Source organism: Polypterus senegalus, chromosome 7 (assembly GCF_016835505.1).
Source record: "Polypterus senegalus isolate Bchr_013 chromosome 7, ASM1683550v1, whole genome shotgun sequence".
Lineage (NCBI taxonomy): Eukaryota > Metazoa > Chordata > Cladistia > Polypteriformes > Polypteridae > Polypterus > Polypterus senegalus.
Window position 1 is genome coordinate 13,152,206 of NC_053160.1, and position 20,931 is coordinate 13,173,136.

General features: G+C 43.7%; 1 protein-coding gene across 2 annotated transcripts in view; it reads right to left on the reverse strand.

Moving 5' to 3' along the window:
* Nucleotides 1-20,931, reverse strand: part of chrnb5a (cholinergic receptor, nicotinic, beta 5a) — a 181,146-nt gene that overhangs the window by 58,141 nt on the left and 102,074 nt on the right. For both annotated transcript variants that reach the window (XM_039758232.1, XM_039758233.1), the window contains one exon: nucleotides 878-922. In XM_039758232.1, the coding sequence (XP_039614166.1) occupies nucleotides 878-922 (45 nt within the window). The remainder of the gene's footprint in view (nucleotides 1-877; nucleotides 923-20,931) is intronic.

Sequence of the window (20,931 nt, forward strand, 5' to 3'; positions counted from 1 at the left end):
GGAAGGTTATGCAGACGCCACAAAGATCTGCACACAACTGCAACTAACCGATCCTTATTGTGCAATTCCACGCTCCTTTCTGTTAAAGATTTAGCTTTCTTTCTGTGACAACATATTAAATTGAGTTTTGCCTGAATGACACCCCAATTATTATATAGTGCCTTTCACATCTATCTATCTATCTATCTATCTATCTATCTATCTATCTATCTATCTATCTATCTATCTATCTATCATATAGTGCCTTTCTATCTATCTATCTATCTATCATATAGTGCCTTTCTATCTATCTATCTATCTATCTATCTATCTTTGCAGTTAAAACAAGTTAAACTAATCTTGTTGTTCTGTTTAGTTTAGAGTCCTTCATTGTGACGGTTCATTTTGTAACCTTATTCTGTAACACTTGTTTTAAAGCAGACCCCCAAACTGGTGTTTATTTAATTATGTTCACCTCTTTTGTAATTCACTTTGGATAAAAATGTCTAAGTAAATAAATGTAAATGTAATGCTAATATAACTGATATCAATATGAAGACCACCCACAGCTCACAAAGATTAATAATGTTTCTAAAGTGGAGCATACAGTCTGATGATTTTGTTCTCAATGCACTTGCTTTGCATATTATACCTAATAATGGAAGAGTTTCCAGAAAGCAACAACATGAAATTGAGGGTAGAGAATTCTAATGCTGTAGCCAACAAGAATCACTTGCATTATCATCGCTTTAAAGTTTTGACTTGAGGCAAATGATGATCTTATTTGGAGAATCCTTTACTGTTTCTCTTTAAAAGTACAAAAAAGGAAGCCAATCACATAAAGAAAAATAACAAACAAAACAAAAGAACAAAAACCCACAAGTAAAAGTGTACCAACCTGGGTAAGCCAGACATTTGTTGTCATTATCTGTTCCCTTTCATTCTGTCATAAAAGAAAAAGAAAGCGTAAGCATTTAAAGTGTTCTACATGAGTATGACAGTTTTTTTCAGTTTCCTGTTAAATTATTAATTTGTGGTGAGTTTAGATAAGCAACTTCAACAATATGGAATTTGGTTTGGTGGAGCTCATTTTTAACATATAGCTTCATGTCCACTGTAATTCTTATTTCCCAGCAGCCCCTCAGTCAAACAATGTGACTTTGGGAGGAAACGGTAGAGGCACTACCAACCGCCTCAGTATCACCAGCACTCAGGTGGAGAGGGTGGACAGATTCAGATATCTCAGTGTCCACATCACTGAGGATCTGTCCTGGTCCAGACACTTTGACACCTTGGGGAAGAAGGCACAGCGATGCACGTCAGATGCCTCAGGGATTTCAAGCTGTTCTGCCAGATCCTAAAGAGCATCCATACATCCTCCATCCAAAGTATTCTGGCAGGAAGTATCAGTGCCTGGTTTGGGAACAGCAAAAACCAGGACCACAAGGCTCTTCAGAGAGTGGTGTGGTCAGTCGAGCGTATTGCATTGCGTGAATTTTGCTTAATATCAAAATGTATTAAATTAGTATATTGAAGTAAAACCTTGATTTGTCATTGTCATCGGGAACAAACTTACCTGTTTTCACTGTGACAATCAACGTGTCAAAGATGATAAATGTTCTGTTGAATGTCTGACAGCTAAGCTGTGATCTTTGTCGTCTGATTGTAAATCACAGACCTAGCAGTCTTACTTTTCAAATAACTATTACATCTCATCAAATCATTTTCATTGTTGTCATGCATACATTTGTAACTTTCCAGAATCACTTAATGGTAATTGTTTTGTTACTGGCGTATTTATTGATATTTTTTAACACATCACCATTTTGTAGACCGTTTTCTTCACTTTGCTGTGTTATATTCATGGATTTGATGTAAGTCATGATGCTGGTTTCTATCATTTGACTTACTGACGTCATGATATGTGATGTCATCGCATAACTATAAAAAATGGAGGTGTAATTAGTTTAGTGTTCCAGCTTAATCTCTTGTCACACATGGTAGGCAGCTAAATGTCCTGAATAATGGTAGTTCCACGCCAGACCAGGGGGTGGCGAAGTGAACTGACTTTCTCTCTCAATCCTCTGTAGGACCATCCCACATAGTTCCATCGCCCATTAAGTTGTCACTTCTGGCCTTTGAAGGTGTCAATGATCATTTCACTTCCGGCACCAACTATGAAATCACTTCTGGTCTTGGCCTTTAGAAAACGCCATCTTTACACCTCTCAAGCTGATCTGTTTTGGACTTGAACTTGAACACAACAACAATCTTAAACAACCACATTTAGATAGATAGATAGATAGATAGATAGATAGATAGATAGATAGATAGATAGATAGATAGATAGATAGATAGATAGATAGATAGATCCCAAGGGGAAATTTACATACTTCAGCAGCAGCATACTGATAAAAAACAATATTAAATTAAAGAGTGATAACAATGCAGGTATAACAGACAATTACTTTGTATAATATTAATGTTGGGTGGAATTAAAGAGTCGCATAGTGCGGGGTCTCCTCAGTCTGTCAGTGGAGCAGGACGGTGACAGCAGTCTGTCACTGAAGCTGCTCCTCTGTCTGGAGATGATCCTGTTTAGTGGATGCAGTGGATTCTCCATGATCGACAGGAGTCTGCTCAGCGCCCGTCGCTCTGCCACGGATGTCAAACTGTCCAGCTCCGTGCCTACAATAGAGCCTGCCTTCCTCACCAATTTGTCCAGGTGTGAGTCGTCCCTCTTCTTTATGTTGCCTTCCCAACACACCACCGTGTAGAAGAGGGCACTCGCCACAACCATCTGATAGAACATCTGCAGCATCTTATTGCAGATGTTGAAGGATGCCAGTCTTCTAAAGAAGTATAGTCTGCTCTGTCCTCTCTTGCACAGAGCATCAGTATTGGCAGCCCAGTCTAATTTATCATCCAGCTGCACTTCCAGGTATTTAACGGTCTGTACCCTCTGCACATAGTCACCTCTGATGATCACAGGGTCCAGGAGGGGCCTGGTCCTCCTAAAATCCACCACCAGCTCCTTGGTTTTGCTGGTGTTCAGGTGTAAGTGGTTTGAAGCCAGGGCATAATATACAGGTGGCTGCCCCAAACCTTTTTGATGTCTTCTCTCTCTTCTTGTGACACTAATCAAATAAAACTTGTTTCTATGCTAGATCTATTAAGGCCTTCAGACGTCACCCTTTAATAGGTGTTATCAGACATCCCATCCCGGTTTTATGCTTAGCGTCCCAGAATTTAAAAAAGTGTCCCATTTTTTTAGATGTTTAAGATGTAAAGAGGCCCCCTACACACACACCCTTTGATTTCATGTGATTTTACAAGGCAACACAATACTCAAACTCCCACGTCTAATTTTATTTGTGTTTAGGACAATCACTGGGTTAATGAGTGGTATCCCATTTTGGATGCATGACATGTGATGTTGTCACGCCACCATAAAAGATTAGTTAGTTCAGTATCCCAGCTTAATCTGTTCAAATAAAACTTAATTCTATGCTTGATCTATTAGGGAAAGCACAACAGAAAGAGGCCCTGTAGGTATCACCCTTCAATGGGGTTATCAGACATCCCGTTTATAAGCACTGCTTCATTTTTTATTCTTAGAATCCCAGAAATGAACAATGTGTAACCATTTTTTAGATGGCCAAAACCTGAAGGCCAACCCAATTGATTTCATGTGCATTTTTACAATGAGTCTTTCTTTTTATTTGCATCTAGCAAACTCCCAGGATTAATGAGTTATGTTCCATTTTGAAAACGTAATATGTGATGTCATCACGTCACCGTAAAAGACGGGGCTGCAATTAGTTAGTTCAGTATCCCAGTTTAATCTGTTTAAACAAAAAAAGAAATGGTTCTGTGCTAGATCCATTAGGGAAAGACCAATAGAAAGATGGCCTTTAGGCATTACCCTTCAATAGGGTTATGAGATGTCCCATCCTGTTTTGGGGCATCACGTTCCATTTCTTGCTTAGAGTCGCAAAATTTGAACAACATGTTCCATTTATAGATGGCCAATACTCCCCAAATTCTTGATTTCATGTGTATTTTCACAAGGTAAATGATACTTCATGGGGAACTTACCCCCCGGACACGATGTCTTCAGTTTTATTTGCATCTAGCACATTCAGTTGATTAATGTGTTCTGGTCAACCTTACGCTAGATTAAGAAGGAAGGTGATGATTAGTGAGCAGCAGCATGGCTTCATGCCGGCAAAGAGCACCACAGATGTGATGTTTGCTCTGAGGGTATTGAGAAGTATAGAGAAGGCCAGAAGGAGGTGCATTGTGTCTTTGTGGGCCTAGAGAAAACATATGACAGAGTGCCTCAATCGGAGTTGTGGTATTGTATGAGGAAGTCGGGAGTGGCAGAGAAGTATGTAAGAGTGGTACAAGATTTGTACAAGGAACGTGTGACAGTGGTGAGGTCTGCAGTAGGAGTGATGGATGTGGTTAAAGTAGAGGTGGGATTACATCAGGGATTGGCTCTGAGCCCTTTCTTATTTGCAATAGTGATGGACAGGCTGACAGACGAGATTAGACAGGAGTCCCTGTGGACTATGATGTTTGCTGATGACATTGTGATCTGTAGTGAGAGTAGGGAGCAGGTTGAGGAGACCCTGGAGAGGTGGAGATATGCTCTAGAGAGGAGAGGAATGAAGTTCAGTAGGACCACAAAGACAGAAGACATGTGTGCAAATGAGAGGGAGGTCAGTGGAATGGTGAGGATGGAGGGAGCAGAGTTGGCGAAGGTTGACAAGTTTAAATACTTGGGATCAACAGTACAGAGTAATGGGGATTGTGGAAAAGAAGTGAAGAAGAAAGTGCAGGCAGGGTGGAATGGGTGGAGAAAAGTGTCAGGAGTGATTTGTGTGTGTGATTTGTCCACAGGACAGTAGTGAGACCAGCTATGTTATATGGGCTGGAGATGGTGGTTCTGACCTAAAAATAGGAGACAGAGCTGGAGGTGGCAGAGTTAAAGATGCTAAGATTTGCATTGGGTGGACAGGATTAGAAATGAGGACATTCGAAGGTCAACTCAGATCGGATTGTTTGGAGACAAAACTAGAGAGGTGAGATTGTGTTGGTTTGGACATGTGAAGAGGAGAGATGCTGAGTATATTAGGTATATTAGGAGAAGGGTTCTAAGGATAGAGCTGCTAGACCAGAGGAAAAGAGGAAGACCTAAGAGAAGGTTTATGGATGTGCTGAGAGGGGACATGCAGGTGATGGGTGTAACAGAGCAAGACACAGAGGACAGGAAGACATGCAAACAGACGATACGCTGTGGTGACCCTAACGGGAGCAGCCGAAAGAAGACGTTCAGCCTATACACGTGTCCTAGTTTGGGATGTTGAAAGTCTGGTCCCAAAATTGAAAATCTGGTCTTTTTCTTTATGGATTTAATTTTTGCTTTTGGGGTTTCATTTATTTGACCTTGACGGTTTTCTGATGTTGCTTTCTGGTTTTACACCCCTTCATTTCCAGGTCTTAAATCTAAATATAACTGTGCACCTTGATTAGTAATACCGGTTTGTTTATTTATTTATTTTTTTTTTGTTTCAGGTGAATTTTTAATCCGATGCTAATTCTGGCTTACATGAATCATTGAATGATTTTGTTAATTATTATTTTTTTTTTCACTCAGGATGTGAATTTAAAAATAGCCTGCAGATGTCTTTACAAGTTTCCTTTTAGCAAACTGATTAGAATTCTCTTTTTTTCGCTGCTCCTGCTAAGGAGGCTGTTCCATTATTTCAGTTTAAATACCACTAATTTGCCATACAGTGCAGTCAAGTAATCAGATACAAAGACAGGAGTGCATATGACAGGACAGCTGCTCCTATTATGTCATCGGCACCTGCCTCTGCGTCTCCTGAATTGTCTACCTTTCGAGATCTATTTCAAGAGAAGTCGTCACAGATCACTGAACACTGTCTTGTTTGTGAGCATTCATAATTTCAGAACATGTCTCTTGGTCTGGCAGATGGTATTACAGCAGTTGCAAACTTATCATTTCACCAGGTACATTAAGCACTTAAATTAGGGACAGGGTGGGGATCTCCACTAAAATTAGGACAGGGTGGGGGTGACAATAAATATTCTAGAAAAAGCCAATCTTCTCTGAAATTTTAAAGGATTTAAATAAAGGAGACACAGATTTGGCATGGTGGTTCACTGGTAGCGCTGCTACCTCACATTAAGGAGACCAGGGTTCGCATCTTGGATCCTCCCTGCATGGAGTTTGCAGGTTCTCCCAGTGTCTGCATGGTTTCTTCCGGGTACAGGTTAAATGGCCTTGTGATGGCTGGCACCCTGAAAAGGGTTTATTAGAAAATGACCGATAAAGAGAAGGGAGGTGGGGGACAGGAAGTATGGATCACCTAAGAAGGGATGGTGTGCAGAAAATCAGTCAACCTCACATCGACAGGTACACAGCAGATTTCTGGGGGTAACCATCACAAGATCATATAATTGGAGGATGATATGGGGTTGTCAGAGTGTGCCCCAGTGCTGTTATGTTTCAGTCACGGTTGCCTTCCTGACTAGGGTTCAAACTTCTCTTTAATGTCTGTTCATTTAGTTTCTGGGTATTGTTGAAGTAGGCTGATGCAGACACTCTTTGGCCCAATGAAGGCAGCTCAGAGACTTCAGAACAGACAGCAGAATCAGACTTTATTGTATGGCACGCATACATACTCACTTAAGAATGAACAATGAGCCCCCAGCAATGGGCACCTTTTACTTTTATTATAATTCTTATTATTGCAGCCATTATTCTTCCTCATTTGACTTCTAGCACTCCATTGCTTCAGTCCTGCCTCGAATTGATTCCCACCGATAATTCTTAGTTGAGGGGGTGTCAAACCCTACTCTGTCCATCTTATCTGTTTGATAAGGACTATCCTTGCTTGCTAGGATAATTTATAGCCAAAGAGTTCTCATCGTCTCTCTAAGCAAGCGGCCCAAGCTTCTCCAGCTCTCCTGCATGTCCAACCTTTGGCTTAATAAACTGTTGGTGGTTTCCAGCTCACACAGAATAATAAAAAATATGTAGGCATAAGTCTTTTCAATCCTAATTCTTACATCTTAATGCTTAGTAAAATATAGCATCTATTTTTCTAATACAAAGAGATTACCAATTTTAAGAATAGATGTTCCTATAGTTTCTATGTATCTTTTACTATGTGCCATGTTTCTTGTGGGTGGCTCTATCCAACAGGGGGCGCTAGCTCCCTGGTTGGAATAAGTTCTTTTGTAATTGCGGCATGTTGCATAACCTGAAACTATATAGATATAATATAAAAAAGGTGATACCCTCCCTTAGTGAGTAAGAAATCACATCAGAGAAATAACTTTACGCGGCATAACAGACGTGGATGCCATGACAAGACTTTTCACCGAAGTGGGAGCTCGATGTATACAGTCTGCCATTTTTGTCTCTGCGCTGGAAGGATCTCCCATCCGTCCGTCGGCTTCAAAGGTGTGCCGGGCAATGTTCCAAGGCTTTATATCTTTTCTCCATGTGCAGGCCCCCACTTAGGTAAATCATGCCATCCCCAAACAAAGAAAAGAAGATCCAATGTCATGCTGACTCTGTCACACAGAAATAGTACAATGCTCATTTTAGCAGTTGTCAGTTTCTTGTCTTCTAATGCTCAATCAATCAATCAATCAACATTTATTTATATAGCACATATTCATACAAAAAATGTAGCTCAAAGTGCTTTACAAAATGAATAGAGTAATAGAAGACACAATAAAAGATAAACATAAGTCAACATTAATTAACATAGAATAAGAGTAAGGTCCGATGGCCAGGGTGGACAGAAAAAACAAAAAAAACTCCAAAAGCTGGAGAAAAAAATAAAATCTGTAGGGGTTCCAGACCAAGAGACCGCCCAGTCCCCTCTGGGCATTCTACCTAACATAAATCATCATATTTTCATGGAAGGACCTGATGATGATGGTCACGTAGACTTCTGGCTTTCAGTCAGAACTGACTGCTTGCCTAGCAGTTCTAAATGATGAGCCCCTGTGTGCTAAATCTGGCCTTGTGTTAGCTGTACATGTGAGAAGAAGCAGATTTATAAAATATAGTTTTTTACAGAGCACAGTGACATATTAAACATGTAAACTTATTACAGTGGCCCCCCAAAAAGCAGGAGCCACCTGGCCATCACCGTCAAGGGAAAACCTACAGATCCCTTGCGGTTCATTGAATGCGTTGCTGTTGGTGAGTTTCTATTGTGATTATCCTGTGCTTGTGTGATTTTACAGCACTGTACGCTGTGTTTTGGACTTCTGTGAATTGGGACACATTTCTCTTGGAGTACATTGGATTTTTCAGACAATCCCTGCTATGCCTTTCGTAGCTTCACTGTTTTCAGAGCATTCTATGTTTGCCCTTTATGAGACTAGCCTTGGGTTTGATGGTCCACCTCTTCCCCACAGTGGGCATTTGGTGGTATTGAGACTCTGTTTGCTAAGGAACCGCTAGTTCAAGTCAAGTGTCAAGGTGCACATTTATTATTTGTGGGGTATCTCCTGTGGCCCTAACATCGGTGGAAGTTGGATTCAGAGGGTGTCTGTGTTTAACGAAATAATTAACGACTGTACTGCTAATAACTGAGTGACATCTCTGTTTCTCTTAAATCCTAGCTCTTGTTACAACATACGTTGCCCCCAAATGACATATATCGTGAATAACTAAACAGTACTTGGTATACACTACAGCTAGTGGTTGATTTACAAGTTCATACTGTAGAGGGGATAGTTTGTTTCTTTTTCTCAGTACATTATTTATTCAGTTATTTTAATTGTGTGAGGAGTGATGGCTCCTAATTGATAAGGAACGTCATAAGTCACACAGTCTGAATTAATGACCTAGGTGCCTGGTGTTTAAATGGTCTCCATGAGAGAATAGGAGGCAAAGCTCCCTTCATTAAAGCACCTTGTTATCAATCCTGGCATTTTTATCTGAAGGTGAAATCTACCACGATTCATAATAAAGTGGGTGTATACTTATGTGATCAATTTGACATTTGCCATTCAGTTGGACCACTTTTCAGAGATCTATGCCGATTATCTCAAAGGAAGAAAATGTCCCAAACTGGCTCAAAAAAGTCAGTGCGGCACACATATGGTCCTATCCTTAGAAGAAGGAGTTGTAGTATTTCATCAGTTTTCCTAATTTTTGAAACTCCTAACGTCACTAGGATTCAGGAAAGCTTTTGAACTGTCCTAACTCACTAGGATTTGTTGAAAATGATGTTCAGGAAGAGATCGGCACACACATTCCAACAAACAATGACAACAATGAAGTGATAGATAGATAGATAGATAGATAGATAGATAGATAGATAGATAGATAGATAGATAGATAGATAGATAGATAGATAGATAGATAATGTCACACACGTGCGAGTAGGAGGCAGATAAAGGGCCTAGGTAATTGTAATAAAACATCCGACCAGGGGGTGGCAGAGTGTGCTGACTGTCTTTCTCAGGGCCCTACAGACCTTATCTGGAAAATCCTGCAAGGTTTCCGGTGCATCAGAAGACATCACTTCCAGTGCTGACCCCTTTGTTGACATCAATTCTGAACAAGAAGACACCACCTCCAGTGCCAGCCCCTTTGCCGACATTACCTCCGATCCAGAAGACATCACTTCTGATTCTGGCCTTTTTCTGTTCTATGCACACACCGTGCACTTAAAAACTCTAACTTTTGCTGCCAGGAAAACAATATACTGGTGGCTGCCCAAAACCTAAATGATGTATTGGTCTAATTATTATCACAGTGGCGTAGCTGGCAGGATGAAGTCCCAGAAGAAACCAGGACATCAACATATAAGAAACCAGGTAGGAAAGTACCGGGACTGAGTTTCTGGGGCGGGGGGAGTGTGTTTGGGAGTCAGGAAGGACTCAGTACAGGCTCCGCTCCCAAAATACAAAACCGGGCTTGTAACCTGCCAAGGGGAGAGTGTGAAAGGGACACACAGACGTAGGCTGGCTTCTGGGGATGAAATGAAAAGGGCTTATTATGCTCTCTCGGAGGAGAGAGCTGAGCCACCCATTGGATCTGAGGTCCCAGTTAAATATGGGCTATCCCCAGTCCAGCAGGCAGGAATAATAAAAGAATGGGAATTTGATCCAGAGAGATCAATCCAGAGGCAGGCTATGACCCTCTGGGAGCAGGTGGCCTTATGGCATTTGAACTGACCACCTGCCAAATAGTACAGCAGGTAGCCTGGTTTATTTTTCTTCAGGGCCTTCCCAAGAACTTTATGGGCGGCACGGTGGCGCTGCTGCCTCACAGTTAGGAGACCTGGGTTCACTTCCCGGGTCCTCCCTGCGTGGAGTTTGCATATTCTCCCCGTGTCTGCGTGGGTTTCCTCCCACAGTCCAAAGACATGCAGGTTAGGTGGATTGGCAATTGTAAATTGGCCCTAGTGTGTGCTTGGTGTGTGGGTGTATTGTGTATGTCCTGTGGTGGGTTGACTCCCTGCCTGGGACTGGTTCCTGCTTTGTGCCCTGTGTTGGCTGGGATTGGCTCCAGCAGACCCCCATGTCCCTGTGTTAAGATTCAGCGGGTTAGAAAATGGAAGGATGGATAGAAGAGCTTATACAGCCTCGATATATGTGAGAACAGAACAGTCCTCTAGTGGATTTCCTAGAGATTACATCCTACAAAATAAGTCTCTTCAACATAAATCGGAGCCTGTTTCTGAGTTCCCAGGTCGCGGACTGTAGGTGGAGGGGGAGGGATGGTTTGTGCACTATGGCCAACCCCCTGACGTTATCAAATATGGGACCTATAGTCATTAATGGCTATAAAATTGAAGCCTTGTTTGATTCCGGCAGCAACTTTTCTATTGTTGATTGCCGATATGTCTTACCGCGACAAAGAATTAAAGAAAATAGCAAAATTAAATATATAATAGCTTTTAGTTACAGGGCCCCTAAACTGTGGAATGGTCTGCCTGCTTCTATAAGAGATGCTCCTTCGGTCTCAGCCTTTAAATCCCGGCTGAAGACTCACTACTTCAGTTTAGCATATCCTGACTAGAGCTGCTGATTAACTGTACAGACTCCATCTCGGTTGTTAGTCATTAGCACTAAAACATAAATAACATGATAGTTATAACTGAATACTAACCCTCAACTATTCTGTTTCTGTTTTTGGTACTCAAATGTGGCACTAGGTGCCACGGCCCACCTGCCAAGTTGTTTTGCCTGCCTAAGGTAAAATCATCCCTGATGGAGAATCACAGGAATCATGGGAAAGAGGGGTCCTTTCATCGGATTGGCTGGCCCAGCGCTGTTTCAGCCATGGAATGGCCAAATGGAGGAGGCAGTTTGATGGATGAGGTTTCCAGGACTCTAAAAATATCCAAATCTTATTATGTGATATCATCTACTGTTATATTCTGCTCCGTACTTCTAAAATTGTTATTTTTATGCTGTATTGAGGATTGGTTCTGTTCTGTGTATTGTATTGTCCCCCTTCTTTTGACACCCACTGCACGCCCAGCCTACCTGGAAATGGGTCTCTCTTTGAACTGCCTTTCCCAAGGTTTCTTCCATTTCTTCCCTACAAGGTTTTTTTGGGAGTTTTTCCTTGTCTTCTTAGAGAGTCAAGGCTGAGGGGCTGTCAAGAGGCAGGGCCTGTTAAAGCCCATTGCGGCACTTGTGTGATTCTGGGCTATGCAAAAAAATAAATTGTATTGTATATACATGGAGACATCATAACCAGCATCCTCTGAACCCCACCTCATCAATCCCCCCAACCCTACCACCACATACACCTATCCTCCCCTCCTTATTTAATATATATTGCATTGGATTCATGTAATTCTAATCATTTTTCTCTGATGATGGTTCCTGGTTGAAAGCTTAAGAAAAAAAAATATTTTAAGACACATGATTCATTTGCTCCCTTTGTGGATTTCCAGCTACAAACAGACAGACAGATAGATAGAAGTGAAAAGCACTCTGTAATAGATAGATAGATAGATAGATAGATAGATAGATAGATAGATAGATAGATAGATAGATAGATAGATAGATAGATAGATAGATAGATAGATAGATAGATAGATAACTATTAACTAAGAGGCTTCTTTAATCTTTTTCTCTGGTGCTTCACTTTCGCTTTGTTAATTCTAGTGTTAAGTTTGCAGATGATACCAAGATAGGCGGATTAACAGATACAGTAATTTGGAATCCATTATATCATTACAGAAGAACTTGAATAGACTACAGGCTTGGGCAGATTTGTGGCAAATGAAATTTAATGTCAGTAACTGTAAAGTATTACACATGTTAGGTTTAAATACACAACGGGCGGTCAGAAAATCGAAAGTACCCCTTATGAGAAGCATTTAGGAGTCATATCGACTGAAAGACAGTATTCAGAAGCCATTAAGAAGGCTAACAGAATGTCAGTTTATATAGCGCCTTGATGTGTGCAGTACAAGTCCAAGAAGGTTCTGCTCAAGCTTTATAACACACTGGTGAGGCCTCATCTGGAGTGCTGGGTGCAGTTTTGATCTCCAGGCTACAAAAAGGACATAGCAGCACTAGAGAAGGTCCAGAGAAGAGCGACCAGGCTGATTCAGGGACTACAGGGGTTGAATTATGAAGAAAGATTGAAAGAGCTGAGCCTTTACAGTTTAAGCAAAAGAAGATTAAGAGGTGACATGATTGAAGATTTAAAATTATGAAAGGAATTAGTCCAGTGGATCAAGACAATGACTTTAAAATTAGCTCATCAAGAACACGGGGACACAGTTGGAAACTTGTGAAGGGTAAAGTTCGCACAAGCATTAGGAAGTTTTTCTTTACGCAAACAATGATAGACGCTTGGAATAAGCTAGTGTGGTAGACAGGAAGACTTTAGGGACTTTCAAAACTCGACTTGATGTTTTTTTGGAAGAAATAAGTGGATAGGACTGGCGAGCTTTGTTGGGCTGAAAGGCCTGTTCTCGTCTAGAGTGTTCTAATGTCACTGCTGAGGTAAGTAAAGCTCTAAATGAGGTCATCACTAGGGTGCTTCGCCCTCTGCTCAGTTCGTTTGACAACCGCCAGCACTACGCGCCAGCCACTTCACATCTCCGCCGCTTGTGTTGTGAAGCAGGGGAGGTTGAACGCACCCCAAGAAGATGCAGTCGCTCCTCCAAAACCCCCTCTTAAACGGTGATACAATGGGAAACAAATACTGTCCTTTTGTCTCACTGCCTTGTCTGTCTTCTCCCCCAGACATCCTCTGCTCCTGTTGGGGGTCTTGCTCCTGAAGCACACCCCTATGAAGAGGAATATTTTCTATTCTTTTAATTGAGAGACGGAGCTGTGCCGTCCGACTACACACGGAGCATGATTCACCCCGAAAGAGACTTATGTTTGTTTGAAGTGTATGAATAAAGTTTCTGTCTCTAAAATCTTCTGTGTATCTTTGCAACTCTATGACCCAAGGGTGACAGCATATGTGGATTTCACTTTCACCAAACAACAAATCTTTTAATTCTCGTGGATACGCCTCCTCATTGAGAAGAAACACTACTTTTCCTAGATGACAACACGAATTAGACAATCTACAAGTCTCTGTCTTAACGTTGAAATTCAAACAATATATTTGATCTCTTTTTGCTGTTCCGTTATTTCACCAAGTAATAATTTCTGTTTGTTTGCACTGATGTGATCTTTACTATCATTTTTTTGAGACCTTTAAATTTTCACACTTCCATTATGTTTAACCTGTTCTGCATGTGTGTCATGCCAACGTTATTGAATTCTTAATGAAGTTCTACTTTGTCATCTACTCTTTGTCTTTTATTTCCGACCCCGGGCGTGGTTAAATCTCTTGGCACAAATTCTCGTCTTGAGGGACGTGAAAGTGTCTCTCTGAGAAAGTCACGTCTCATCTCTCTTCCCAAGATTTTTTTATTACAATAGAGGGATCATCACCATCATCTATGCAGTAAAGTCCTTGCATTACTATCAGAAAACTACAAAGCATCCTCAGGATTTCTAGGGAAATTACAAAACTTCTTCATGAATGCCATTTTGCAGATTTGGGTGTTGTGTAATTATGACATCATTCATTCTAAGAAGTGTAGGACACTTTAGTACATTAGAACAATCTAGACGAGGACAGGCCATTCAGCCCAAAAAAGTTCACCAGTCAATAAAGCCCGCCAGTCATAACTGCTTCTCCTCTCCTACTCTGTGGTAGAACAAATTAATATCGTAGTCTGACTTTTAGTACAATTCCTAAGACTAATTCTGAGACACTTGATAAATATGAACACAGGTCTCCATTCAAATTCACCATTTCTGGCTTGAAAAAGGCCGATCACTCACAATCCCCAATCAACCTTACAGAGCTTGATTAGTTTGGCAAATAACATTGGAGTTAAAAGTGCAGTTTTCAGGTGTGCAACGCTTATAGTAAGAGAGACAAAGATCCGAGCACACAGATTCTGAGATCTCATGGCTGCCAAAGGTGCTTCTGCTAAATACTGACTTGAAGGGGGGTGAATACTTGTGTGATCAACTATTTTGTATTTTACATTTAAAATTAACTAGCTGAATGTAGTCTTTGGGATAAAAAACAACTCAAACCAGCAGAGAAGAGGACGCTCACCTGTGCTTGCTGCCCCTCTGGCTTTCGTAGAAGACACTCGCATACCATCTCTTAGCCATCTTATTAATCTTTGTCTCAAGAAAATACCTCTTGATGTGATGTGTTGTTCTCTTTTAGCCATCCATCTGTACCGTTCTTGTCTCTTATTTCTGGCGCAAATCCACATTCACCTCATTTTCTACAGAACATTACGAAATACAATTCGTGTTTTCAGATGACATCATTTGGCAGCACGGCTCCTACCGAACAGTCTAGGTTTATGCTGACATTTAAAATACTGGGGCAAACCCCAAAAAAAAGATTTATTGGGGAAGTTCAGGAACTGTCAACATCGACAAAAAGAGTCAGGTTACACAGAGAAAGTGAGACTGAAGCAAATCGAGAGAGAAGGCTCGCTGATCAACGTATACGACGATCACAATTGAGGGCCTCACAAACACCCGAACAACGTGCTGAACAGAATAGGATTCGACAGATGCAGTCTTCACAGACTACCACGTCACACAGGCGTCAGTTGCCTGATGCAAGCCACAAATTCCTCCAGATTATGCATTTTATATTTTTTTCCTTCTGCTCAGTGAGCGAAGCCACTGGGTAATCTGCTAGTAAGTTGATAAATATTTTGTATGTCTTTATTTGTAATTTAGACAAAGCAATGTAAAATTAGCGAGAAGCATTCATGTTTACAACCTCCCTCCCCCACCAGGACTAAGTCAGGAAAGTGAACTTAACACTAGGGTTGGGGAGTGCCTAAAACCAGTTTGGCAAGTGTGTCTCTGCTAAAGTCTTCCAACCCCCATAGGAAAGCCAGGCTGCCTAACTGCCAAGTTTTACCTTAACATATGGTTTTGGGGGATGACAGGTGTAAAGATGTTCTATGTTAAGATAATGTTATGTTAAGATGTTTTATGGTGCGACTCAAACCACCTACAACTGAATACCATCAAAACCAAGGAGCTGGTGGTGGATTTTAGGAGGACAAGGCCCCTCATGGACCCTGTGATCATTAGAGTTGACTGTGTGCTGAGGGTACAGACCTAGAAATACCTGGGAGTGCAGCTGGATGATAAATTGGACTGGACTGCCAATACTGATGCTCTGTGCAAGAGCGTACAGAGCTGACTATACTTCATTAGAAGGCTGCCGTCCTTCAACCTCTTCAATAAGATGCTGCAGATGTTCTATCAGACGGTTGTGGCGAGTGCCCTATTCTACGTGGCGGTGTGCTGGGGAGGCAGCATAAAGAAGAGGGACACCTCATGCCTGGACAAACTGGTGAGGAAGGCAGGCTCTATTGTAGGCACGGAGCTAGACAGTTTGACATCCGTGGCAGAGCGACGAGCGCTGAGCAGGCTCCTGTCAATAATGGAGAATCCACTGCGTCCACTGAACAGGATCATCTCCAGACAGAGGAGCAGCTTCAGTGACAGACAGACTGCTGTCACCGTCCTGCTCCACTGACAGACTGAGGAGATTGTTCCTCCTCCACACTATCTATCTATCCCCCCATTGGTCTGAAGTATGGCTGTTTGGAACTGTCTTGTAATCAGAAACCTTTTACTACAATGTCCTATTGGCTCTAGGGGTTGGACAGAGCATCTATAAATTAGCTTGCTTTACTCACTCTCTCTCTCTTACCAAACTGATCCATGAAGTGAAAGGACAACACAATGAAGAGCACAGCTCGGCAGCCATATTGAAACAGGCACGGGACCTGCTCTGTAGAAAGCTGACCACAAATGCTGCCTTAACTAGAGGCATTTTAAGTAACTAACATGTCTGTGTGCTGCCTGAAACTACACATCAGCATTTTATCAGGTTGTATGGTTGCCAATATTCAAATGTACTTTGCATATTGTTATTATTTATGAATATCACTAGCAGAATACCCGCGCTTCGCAGCGGAGAAGTAGTGTGTTAAAGAAGTTATAAAAAAGAAAAGGAAAAATGTTAAAAATAACGTAACATGATTGTTAATGTAATTGTTTTGTCATTGATATGAGTGTTGCTGACACATATATATATATATATATATATATATATATATATATATATATATATATATATATATATATGTAGCAGTGCTACCATTGGTTAGAACTGCATCTCCCAGCAGTCCTTGCAGGGCTGTTGGGGGCAAAGGTGGCCAGAGGGGTTCAAAAGGAGGGCAGGGGACGAAGAGGAAAAAGTTTTGTTTTGGTCGTTTGCTGCTTGTATTTATCTGTGGAACTGCCTGTCGTTTGCCTGCTTTACATCTTCGTGTCCTGGATTGTGTTGTCTGTTGGGGTCTGGAATCATTCGTCTACCTGTTTACTGTTACTGAGGACGTTGTCTGGATTATTTGGCTTTCACGGAAGAAGGAGCGCTCCTGAACCATTCATCTGTCAACTTACTTCAGCAACTACCGGTAGGACTGTGTTTTTCCATTTCCCTCGCTTCATTCAAATCACTGGACATAACTTCACCGCTATTATTTCATACATGGACTTTACTGCGTGTTTGTCATGTTTATCTGTTAATTGTAATATCGCGAAGGGATCAGGGGTGGTATTATTGTTTTCATTTAGTAATTTAATTTCATTATACTTTTTGTCGCTTAAGTTCCCAGTGGTTTTCTTTGTCTCTGTAGTGTGTGTGTGTGTGTGTCGTGCCAAGGCTGGGGTTGTCCCTGGTAATCCTCATATAAAATAAATAAATCACCGTCTTTCTCGACGGTGTGAATCTTAGCGGCTTCTGACCGCTACAGATTTTGGCGAGCCGGGTAGGAGCCAGGGTTATTTACGACACCTTCTAGTGCGACTTCACTACACTCTTTCAGAAGCATGTCTGTTGTAAGCGCAGTGCAGGGCGAGGAACTTGAACTTAGTGAACCGCTGGTTGATGTCGTCCGCTGCCTAGGCGCGCCACGTTACGGTCAGAGCCCTCTCGAGGAGGAGTTGAGCCTGCTGGATACCCTTTGTGTCTCCAGTCCGGAGCAGCCCGAGATCAGCGAGGGACAGCTTCTGCAAGACCTGACGTTGCGCCTAGAACAGCTAGAGACGCGGGTTGATGACATCGCCCGCAGTTTTCTAAATCGTGATGAAACTGTCCATGATCTTATCGATGCCACGGCCGCCCGAAGTTTCGGAGAGGCGGTTGTGAGGGTGCAGCGCCTGGAGCAGTCCTTCGCGAAGTGTGTGCAGCGCCTGGAAGCCAATATGAGAGAGGAGATCAGGAGGCAGGTGCAAGAGAGCTGGCGTGCCGTCACGCAGCCACTGGGGCAGTCGACTCCTGTAGCGGGAGTGAGGAACGACTGGGGACAGTCGGCCTTGTCCGTCCGCGGTACCGCGGATGGAGTTTCCAAAGCTGGCCCCTCAGTGTGCACCCACGGGCATTGTCGACTTTGTAGAGGAGGTCGACGTGTTCGTGGAGCTGCATCCTCTGAGTGGAGCCGAGCTGCGGGGATTCCTGAACACGGCACTCAGCGGGCCGGCACGCTCTTGGTGGTTTGCTGAGCGGCACAAATACAACTCCTGGGCGGAGTTTCGCGCTGCTTTCCTGAATGCGTTCCTCTCTGACGAATACCAGGCGCTGTTGGAAGAAAAGCTCCGGACCTTTGTGCAAAAACCATCGCAGAGCCTCCGGGACTTTGTCTTTGAATTCCGTGCGTTGTGTCTGAAGTGGCGATCTGACATGCGTGAGGAAGAGATATTGCGACGTGTCCTTGATGCATGTGACCCTCGGGTGGCTGCTACTCTGAGGGGGGTCGTGAAATCGGTCGATGAGTTGGTGAAGGTGGGGTCCCGAGTGGAAAAGGATTGGGCGGCTATCGGGCTGAGTGGGTCTCGAAGGGTCTCACGTCTTGAGATGTCCCCTGTCCGAAACCACGAGGGAAAGCCCCAGTGGATCCCCGGGCCGATCTCACCTTGGTGCAAGCCACCTTGCCCCTCTTAGTGGTGCCCATACAAGTGCGGGGTGTCACTGGAGAGGCAGTCGTAGATACAGGGAGCACTTATACCCTTATGAAATACAGCTTGTGGGAAAAGCTTAAAGTGCCTCATGAGCAGTTAAGGGAAAGTGCAAAAGTAAAATTCTTTCTTGCGGATGGAAGGGCGACGGGCAAAGGGCAGGGTTCCCATGAGGTTCTGCTTACATGAGACACACTGGGAGACAGAAGTTTACATCCTGGAAGATGACCATCTGTCAATGCCCTTGTTACTGGGAATGGACTCTCTGGTGTCGGTAGGTCTTACCATCCATCTGTCGCGCTGGAGTATGAGTTGCCGGGGTGGAGTCCATCGGTTTGGGACGAAGGCTCAAAGTAATCTGGTTTGGCCTAACTTGTGTTATTACCTCGCGCAGTTGGTGGACGAGCCCAGCCCAGTAGAGAAGGCTATTCTTGAACAGCCGGAGCTTGTTCAGCCGCTGCTTAGGAGGTGGCACTCTGTGTGGACGGACAAATTGGGTCGGACTGAGGTGGTGTGTCACCACATTCACACAGTCGACCCTGTCCCTGTTCGGCACAGAGCTTACAGAGTGTCGCCTCTGAAAAGAGGAATAATCAAGGAGTGGGTCGACCAGATGTTGGCGGATGGGGTCATTGAGCCTTCCACCTCGCCTTGGGCTAGCCCTGCGGTGCTCGCTCAGAAGGCCGACGGGACCTACCGATTCTGTGTTGACTATCGGGAGCTGAACAAGAAGACCTTAGATGACGCTTACCCCATGCCCCTCATTCATGACATCTTGGAATCTTTGCATGGGGCAGTGGTTTTCAGCTCCCTTGATCTGAAGTCCGGTATTGGCAGGTGAGGATGGGGAAGAGTAGTATGGAGAAGACTGCCGTCATCACCCGAGGGGTTGTTCCAGTTTCGGGTGATGCCCTTTGGACTTAAAAACGCTGGGGCGTCATTCCAACGGCTTATGGAGCAGGTCCTCCGGGGACTCATTGGAAAGACCTGTTTCGTGTATATTGATGACATCATCGTATTCTCCCCATCTGTCTCACAACATCTGAAGGACCTTGATCACATCTTCCAGCGACTGCAGAAGGCTCATCTGACACTCAACACCGCAAGTGTAGATTTCTACAGGACCATCTAAACTTCCTCGCCATTTGGTGTCGGCAGACGGGTCCGGTAGACCCAAAGAAAATTAAGTCCATCTTGGACTACCCAGCCCCAGGAGGTAAAAGTCTCCAGCGCTTCCTGGGGATGGCTGGGTGGTTCCACAAATTTGTGCATGGGTTTGCTGACATCGCTGCCCCTTTGTTCCAGCTGCTGAGGAAGGGATCCCCCTGGGAGTGGTCACCAACGTGCCAGGACTCCTTTGAAAGACTTAAACAGGCATTGATATCACCTCCAGTCCTGGCACAGCCTGATCCCAAATTAACCTTTCAGGTCCACACAGACGCAAGTGACCTCGGACTCGGCGCCGTTCTTGCTCAAACTAACCAAGGAGAAGAGAGAGTGGTGGCCTATGCTTCACGGTCACTGAAGGGCACCGAGTATAATTATTCCACCACCGAGAAGGAATGCCTCGCTGTCGTGTGGGCCGTGGAAAAGTGGCGTCACTTCCTGGAGGGGACATCCTTTGAAGTCTACACCGACCATAGGGCTCTGACCTGGGCATTCAATTGCCGAAGACCACGCCTAGGCTAACAAGGTGGGTTTTGCGCCTCCAACAGTTCACGCTCAGGGTGTGCTATCGGAAGGGTTGTGCTAATGTGGTGCCCGATGCCTTATCCCGGGTGCACGAGCCCGCACCGATGGTATGTGCGGTATCGGTCTCTAACCCTTGGCCTGATCTTCCCCTGAACATGCAGGAAATTGTTCACTCTCAAGCAGCCAGTCCTGTGTGTCAGGGGTTGAGAGAGGGCTCAGGGGGGAGGTCTGACCGCATACATTATAGGGAACTTCAAGGGGCACTCTATCGCTGTGTTCCAACAAAAGACCGGGGTTACCATTATCAGTTGGTAGTGCCCGAGACATACGTGCCCAAGTTCCTACAGTATTACCATGACAGCCCGATCGGTGGTCACCTTGGACGTACTAAGACACTGTTTAAAGTCTTGGAGGTGGCATGGTGGCCGACGATACGCAAAGACGCCTGGTCCCATGTCCAGACTTGTACCACCTGTCAGCAATACAAAACCCCACCTGGTCTCCCCTCAGGTCAACTCCAGCCAGTAACCATCACTACCCCGGGGGAGAGCCTAGGCGTGGACCTAATGGGACCATTACCCACTAGTAAGGACCGGAAGACCTACCTGATGGTGGTTGTGGACTATTTTACCCGATGGGTGGAGCTATTCC